Raw genomic sequence first — 8,374 nt, 5'->3', positions numbered from 1 at the left:
CACACACACACACACACACACACACACACACACACACACACACACACGAGAGATGGCTCAGAGGTCAAGAGCACTTGGCTGCTCTTCCAAAGGTTTTCAATTCCCAGCAACCACATGGTGGCTCATCAACCATCTATAATGACATCTGGCGCCCTCTTCTGGCCTGTAGGTGTACATGCAGACAGAACACTGTATACATAATTAATAAATAAACAAATCTGTTTAAAAAATGCCAGATAGTGATGATGAACACCTTTAATCCCAGCACTTGGGAGGCAGAGGCAGGCAGGTCTCTGTGAGTTTGAGGCCAGTGGGGGTCTACAAAGTGAGTTCCAGGAGAGCCAGGGTTACACAGAGAAACCTTGTCTTGAAAAATCAAAATAAATTCATGAATGAAAAAATGAAAAATAGCCTGGAGAGATGGCTCAGCAGTTAAGATCACTCACTGCTCTTGCAGAGGACCCCAGTTTAGTTCCCAGCTCTTATGTTCACAACCATCTGTGACTCCAGTTCTGGGGATCTGATGCCCTCTTCCAGCCTCTGAGGCCATTTTATATATATATATGTATATATACCCACATATATATATATATACATATATGTATATATATATGTATATATATATATATGGTGCAAGCACATACAATCAGGCAAACATTCATACGCATGAAATATATGCAAATAAATATTTAAAAAAGATATAGGTAACAATTTCTGCTTTTTAAGGGTCTCTTGTGCTGAAGATACACAAATATTGAATTCATCAAAGCCAGCACGAAGTATTTTAGGTTTTGTGAGTCACAGGGCTTCTGCCACTGTATGATGAGCGTACTCACAGATGTGCACATATGAGCGAATGCGGCTGAGTTCAAGAAAAGTGTGCTTTTGTTTTTTTAAAGAGGCAGGCTGGAGTTAATACACGGGCCCAGATCCTGTCTTACACCAACAGAACTTTCTATGATGATAGAAATTTCTACCCTATCTGGTCCTATATATATATAGTGAGTTGGATAATACTGAATGCCAGTGTGACAGGATCTAGAATTATCTATGAGACAAATCTTCAGGCACACATGTGAGGGGTTGTTTAGATTAAGTTAGCCTCTGAGCGTACCTGTGAGATATTGTCTTGATTAGTTCAATTAAAGGGAAAGAAGCAGCACAGGTGTTCCTAGAGTTACAGGTGTTTGTCAGCCACCTGATGTGGGTGTTGGGAATTGAACTCTGTCCCCTGGAAGAACATGCGCATTGCAGAGCCTGAGGGAGGGAGGGCAAACCCCAGGCCCAGGGGGGCGGTCTGTACTTACTGCCTTCAGAGACGTGATAAATTCCTCCCTGGGTATTCGCTGGTTCTCACCCCGATCCCCCTTGTTAAATATGTCCAGGATCTTGAGCTTTCGACTCCGCAGGTAGGTGTACAAGTCAGACAGGGCAGGGGGCTTGGGCAGTAGCAGCTGGGGTGCGTGTTGTCGGATAAATTTGGAAGCTAGATACTAAAAGGGGCAAGAGTGGGGCAGACCACTCAGATGTGCATATCCCAAGCCCTCTTGTTACACCTCAATCTAACTTCAGGACCCAAAGATGGACCGGGGGGGCAGGATGAGCTCTATGCCTTTGTCCCTGTTCTTAATGTGGCCACACTGTTCTTTATATAATTAGGCTGCTTTAATTGGCTTATTGAGGATGGGTGGCTGAACTTTGGTTTGCAGGGTACAAACTATGGTTCCAAGTTAGGTAATGCTATCACAGGATGGGCCCCTCCTTACCTAACCTCATAGTCGTGATCCCCAAATTAGCCATTAGCCCAGAAGCACTGGCTTAGCACCTGTCTCCTCCAGCAGACAGGTGTCCATTATCAAGACAGACTGCTAGTGTGTCCCAGCTGGGGTGCTCTTAAAGTATGTCCACATAGTCTCTGGCCTTCCCCCTGCCAAGATGGACTCTCCTTTCCATCCCCACAGTGTAGGCAGTACTCATGGCTCATTCTGCCATCAAGACCAGAGCCTAGCGCATAACAACACTATGACTTCCTCTCCCTCTGTTCTGGAAGGCTCACTTCGGGGACAGTTAGCTGCCTTCTTGTGAGTACTCATATGCAGCCTCTGGGAGGTCCCTGAGGGAGGCATTGAAGCCTCTGATCAACACTTGAACAAGCTTGGTCTGCTTTCCTGCCCTGGTCAATTCACAGCCTGTCCTCATGACATGGAGACAAAACCGCCCAGCTAGAGGGCGCCTAGAGTCCAGAGTCACAGACATAGCTGTATGCAATGAAAAGCATCTGTTTCTTTAAGTGACTCTGGGGTGTTTGTTACACAGCAGCAGATAACTCAAACACCTTCCTTTGGGGACTTGGTTTTGCTACTCTGTAAAATAGGGCAAACCACCTTGTCCTGTCAAACCCAAGGAAACAAAATGACAACTCACTCCTGGAACCTTCAGCATCTTCTGGCTAGGGATTTTCACTTCGGTTGTACTGACTGAAGTCTTCAATTCTTTGGAGGCTTGTTTTTCCTGGCGAATCATGAGCAGAACCTTGGCCTCTGATGGTGTGATGCGGGGCTTGTTCTTCACCCATGTCTTGACATCACCAAATGACTCCACTTGACTCCGCAGCTCTGCCCTCTGCTTCAGCCAGACCTTCCTGTCCATTGGTGGCTCTTGGATATCTTCACTATCTAGAGCTTTAAAGCTAGGTATGGGTGGAGGGGGAGCTTGAGGCAGGGGCTTGGGGTGGGCTGGCACCTGGTCCTTTGTGCCAGACACAATGATGATCCGCCGGCGTCTCTGTGGCAGGTGGAAGTTTTTCTTCTTCAACCACCTGAAGCAGTGGGCAGTGACCAGCTCAGGCTTGAAGACAGGAACCCGGCTGGTGGCATCATCAAAGTCATCATCTATGGAGGTGTGTTGATATAATGTTCTTATGGAATGTATACAATTTACCCTTATTCATTCAAATGCTGATTTCTCTCCCCCACTATCTGGTTTCAATCCAGGACATTGCATTGCGATGCTTATTCTAAGCATCACCTGTCTCAAGTTTGTGTAAACATGCCATCATTTGTTCTCTGTAATTGTCAATTAAACAACCAGCCAGTGCTGTGCAATGGAGAGCCTAGGGAGGGACATCCTGGTCTGGAGGGGAGGAGAAGGAAGCGAGTGGGAGTAGGAGGAGGCAGAGATCAGGAGGACAGGACTAGGAACCGTGAGGAGAGATGAACCAGACCTAAGATATGACTAAAAGCAAGTATAATGGGTGAAATCTGGATGGTAGGAAACGATGGAGGTTGGGCTTGGAGGTTTAGGATGGAATAACTATTGCCCAGCATTGTGCTCTAGGTTAATTAAATACATCCTAGTCTCTGTGTGGTGATTTGGGTATACAGCTGGTTTAGGAATAACCACTGCTTAACTAAAAGATAAATCAATATTAAATATTAATAACCCACAAAAGAGGTGAAAGACCGGAAGGCTCCTTGGGGGAAGAGGGTTATAAAGGGAGTTCATTTTTGGAAGAGGGCTAAAAAGAGCCAGGAAAGGGAAAAACTGTTGCAGGAGCTGGTTGTGTATCACGGTGCCTGGTCTCTGGGCAGGCTGTATCACCGCATCACAATGGTGAGGAAAACGATGTTATCTAATGTGACCTACACAGCAACAGAAGGCATGAAGCAAAGGGCTTTCCAGTCTCTGATTCCTATTGCACTCTGCTTGTGCTCCCAGAATCCACCTGGCCCTGCCTGACCATCCTAGGCACCACAGCACCCTCTGGTGGGAGCAAAGGCTTGATCCAGAGAGCTTGGCTCTTGAGTGTTGGCCTGCTTCCTGCTCAGTCTGTCTCATTTTTTTCTGTCAGATGGGGATAACAAGATACCTAATTTATCAGGTGATGGAGATGATTATTAGATGATGATTATTGTTTTGTATGTAAGTTTATATATATATATATATATATATACACACACATATATGTCCATATGTACGCATACATACACATATCTACATTCACTACATATAAGTTCTCTTCTTTGTGGTGCTAAGACTTGAACCTAGGGCCTTGTGCTTGCTGGAGAAGTACTGTGTCATTGAGCTATGTTCCTCACCCCCAACTTGTAATGACATAGCAGGTGGGCGGGCGAAACGGCTCCGTGGATAAAGGTGCTTGCTGCCAAGACAACCTGTGGACAAATCCCTGCAACCCACATGGTGGAGAGAGAGAACAGGCTCCCACAAGTTGTACTTTGGCCATATCTGCACCATGGCACAGGTCCTCCTCTACTTGCCGAAATAAATAAATGTGAGAAAAAAAAGAGAGGGGTTTGGAGGGATGGCTCAGTGGTTAAAAGCACTGGCTGCTCTTTCAGAGGATGTGGGTTCGATTCCCACACACGTGGTAGTGCGCAACATTCTGTAACTCTAGCTCCAGAGACTCTGGGGCCCTCTTCTGTTCTCCAGGAGCACTGCACACACACTGTTCACAGACATATATGTAGGCGAAGCCTCCATACTCATGAGAGCTACAGCAGAGCCTCCGTGCTGCTAACGGAGATAAGTCAGGCATCCTGGGACCAAGCCACCCTTCCTCCCAAGAAGGAACAGGCTGTACTGTCTCACAGCTGACCTGCCCTTTGTCTCATGCTTTTCTAGAACTTTTAAGTCTGACACACTGGGAGAGAATTGGTTATTTTCTCTTTTCAGTTTGGCTAACTCGTAAATAAACCCATTTTTTTCCCTTACTGGGTTTCATTTCTTAACTTCCTTTTGAATACAGGGGTGCTCAGATAGTAGGTTACAAACCTGAATACCTGGTGACAAAATCTACTCATCAAGAAGCCTTCCCTTGACAGAACAAGAGGTCCATTATCTTCCCCTGCCAGCCCACACAGACTTACTAGCAATCCCATTTCTCCTTTCAGTGCCACAGGCACTGGTCCCCTCTGTCCCCTCAGTGACTGAAGGAAGCCTCATCCTACCAAGGGTTTGCCAGCTGCTTTTCCCTCTGCCCCGTATCTCTTCCTACCCTCCTCATCTTCTCAGCCTCAGACCACACCTCAGCTCACAGTTGGAGCCCCTGGCAACTCTGCATACATTGATCCGTGTGCTCCTTCATGCCACCATCACCATCTGTGTTGGCTGGTTTTATGTCAGCTTGACATAAGCTAGAGCCCTGTCAGGAGAACCTCAACTGAGAAAATGTCCCCAACCAGACTGGCCTGTGGGGAAGTCTGACATTTGTTTTCCTGATCGATGATGGATGGGGGAGGGGACCCAGCTCACTGTGGGGTAGTGCCACTTCTGGGCTGGTGGTCCTGGGTGCTATGATAAAGCAGGCTGAGCAAGCCACAAGGCGAAATCAACAAGAGGCACCCTTTCATGGCCTTTGCATCAGCTCCTGCCCTCACTCCCCTGAATGACAGAATACAAACTGTAAGATGAAATAAACCCTTTCCTTCCCAAGTTGCTTTTGGTTGTGGTGTTTTATCACAGCCATAGAAAAGTAAATAAGACACCATTCCATGCAGTCAGGCTGCACGCTGGTGCCCCTCCTTCTGTTGGCCAGATTGCTTAAAAGGTCTCCAGCTGAGTTTCTGTAACCTGGACATGGTCTCTCCAGCTTGCAGTACCTCCCACGCTCCCCCACGCTCCCCCCCCCCTTCCCCCCCATTTCCTGTTAACTAAACTCAGTTCATTTAGTAACTGCTTAAGGGGAGCATTTCTGTTTGCTACTCCCAGTACAATGACTTGTTTTTGGTTTTTGTTTTTTTCCTAGGAAACAGCACTATAAAGACCAGGCCCTTGGCTGTGTCTGTCGTACTCTCTGCTGGAGTCTTGGCTCTACCACAGTGCTTACATATATTGGGAACTCAGTGAATAGTTCATGAATGACTAATGTAGACATGGGGCTGGTGCTATGACTGGGCATATTTTTCAGATAGAGACACTGAGGCCCAGAGAGGCCCAAAGCCACTGGGTTGATGACTAGTAGAGCTTAATTAGCCCCACAGGCAAAATCTTTTGTTTTAGGATTTCTCTTTACGTGTGTGAATGTTTTGCCTGAATGTATGTATGTACACCACATGTGCAGTACCCGCAGAGGCCAGAGGGTGTTGAAATCCATGGAACTGGGGTTATAACTGGTTGTGAGCCTCTGTGGGGGTGCTGGGAACTGAACCTGGGACCTCTGCTACAGCAGTGCTCTTAACCACTGAACCATGTCTTAAGGCCCCAGAGCCAAGCTCATAGCTATTTGCTGTAACCCAGCTGTCACTTGATCTTCATATCTCAAGTTTTCCATTTCTAAATGGTGTATGCCATCATCAACCGCCCCCCTCCCCCAGGTGTGGGGATTGGACACAGAGCAATGTCGCTGGCCCCTCACCTGGATTTGTACCAACAGCTCTGGCTGGCTCATTGCACTGGCAGCCCAGCTCACACGCAGACTGCCTCCTGCGCCCTCAGCCAGTTATCTCTAACTTTCTTCCCAGACCCAGCTCAGGCAGCACCATCCCTTTAAGTCCTCCCAGCTCTGCTTTTCCATGCCTCTGGGTCCCCTACAGCCCCCACATTTAGTTCCACCATAGCTTGGTTTGAGCCAGGGTCTTATCAGGTAGGCTAGGACGCCTCACTTTCCCAAATGATGGGATGACAGGCTGTCATCACCAAGGCTGGTGGAGTCAACACTCCTCCTGCCGTGGCCTAAAGCTCTTTGCCCCTCTCCCCCATCATGATTTCTCACCCACCTTGATATTTTTGTCTACACTGCTCCTTTCTGCTCAGTCATGTCTCCTCACTCCTTGCCTAGCCCTTGGCTTCCATTTACCCAGTTGCTGTGTGCTTCAAAGTGCATGGTGTTCCCTGAGGCTTCTGTTCCAGCCCTTCCCATGGTGTGGTTCACAGTAAGGGTGTGGTGGTTTGAATAAGAATGGTCCCATGGGCTCAAATGTTTGAATACTCTGTCACTAGGAAGTGGAACTGTTTACAAGGATTAAGAGGTGTGGCCTTGTTGGAGAAAACGGGGATGGGCTTTGAGTTTCGTCCTGTCCCGTGTTCCCCGGCTCCCCAGACAGGGTTTCTTCTTTGTGTGGCCTAGCTGTCTTGGAACCAACTCTGTAGACCAGGCTGGTCTTGAACTCAAAGAAATTCACCTGCCTCTGCCTCCTGAGTGCTGGGATTGTGATGGAATGCGAACACCATCACTGCTCAGTGGCTTTGAGATTTTCAAAGCCTGTGCCAGTCCCGGTCTCTCTCTCCTAGTGTAAGCTCTCCACTACTTTCCCAGCACCACACCTGCCTGCCACCGTGCTCCTTGTCATGACGATAATGGGTTAAGCCTCTGAAACTGTAAGCCTGCCCCAATTGAATGCTTTCCTTCTTAAGAGTTGCAGTGAAGAGTTGTGTCTCTTCACAGCAATAGAACAGTGAGTAAGCCGACAGGTGTCATGCAGCCATGTTCTTGCAGGGGGCCCGCTTCCGCCACCCGCTCTTCATGGCGCTTCTTCCCTAGGGCTCTTTAGGGCTGTGACCATGACAGAAGGTGGTTTCCCGCACTGATGGGCCGCTGTCCCCATCAGAAGGGATGGCGGAATTGGAAGGGAAGGCACTGTATTTCAGCTCCTGCCCAGGTCAGGTGCACTCTCTGATGTCAGTGGCTGTCAGTGCCTGACTCTGCTTCTGCTTGTAGGCTGCCAGGAACACAAAGAACTTCACTGTGGACCCTGAGTACTGGAGGAGACTCCATTCACTGACCCACTTGTGTTTCTCAGGAGCGGCTGTCAGAGAGCCCTAACTCTGCTTAGCACACATACTCCTTTTATGACCCACACCTCAGCTGCTGCCTCCCTTTTGGGCCACCATCCTGGGCTCCTGTGGCCCTGCTGGTTCCTAAGCGTCAGGACGGCCTCTTTCCCACTCATCTCCGTGCCGACGAGCCTATCGCAGCACTGCTGAGCATCTGGACAACTTCTCACTTGACTAGTTTACAGGTCCTCCAGAAACCAGGACTCATTTAACCTTCTATCTCCATGAAAAGCACTCTCACTTACCAAAGACTGTGAAGGTGAATGTCGAGCGACTGACTTTTCCCTCCTTAGCTTTCAGGGCCTCCTCTACACTGTTTTCCTTAGAGTATCTGCTCAGCTTTTTGAGCATTTCCTTAAGTTGGGTCAGGGAAATTTGGCTAGAAACAGCCTCTGTCGGTGAAGCCTCAGGTGGGGGAGGAGGAGGCTTTCGGAGAATGCCGCTCTTCGGGCCCACAGCCCCCACTGCTCTTCTCATCTCTCTGCTCCCACTACCTCTCAAGCTGCAGTCTTTTGAGAACTTGGCTGGGGACAGACAGCCGGCTTCTCCAGGTCTCTTCAATATAGGAGACATTGTTGCTCAA

The 8,374-nt window shown here is 48.4% G+C and overlaps 1 protein-coding gene across 1 annotated transcript; it reads right to left on the bottom strand.

Annotated features, from left to right (window-relative positions):
- Positions 1-1,307: 1,307 nt before the first annotated feature.
- On the bottom strand, positions 1,308-8,142 carry LOC129679118 (EF-hand calcium-binding domain-containing protein 12-like; the record flags this gene model as incomplete). The annotated part of the gene is made up of 3 exons (XM_055610039.1): positions 8,037-8,142; positions 2,464-2,891; positions 1,308-1,493 (listed from the first exon to the last, which is right to left on the bottom strand). Coding segments are annotated over exons 1-3 (720 nt in total), but the record flags the coding sequence as incomplete, so codon positions are not given.
- Between the last annotated feature and the right edge of the window lie 232 nt (positions 8,143-8,374).

Source organism: Psammomys obesus, unplaced genomic scaffold (genome assembly GCF_907164565.1).
Source record: "Psammomys obesus unplaced genomic scaffold, mPsaObe1.curated_primary_1811, whole genome shotgun sequence".
Taxonomy (NCBI): Eukaryota; Metazoa; Chordata; class Mammalia; order Rodentia; family Muridae; genus Psammomys; species Psammomys obesus.
The sequence above is the reverse complement of the archived record's forward strand: the minus strand, read 5'-3'. Positions and strand labels throughout refer to the sequence as shown.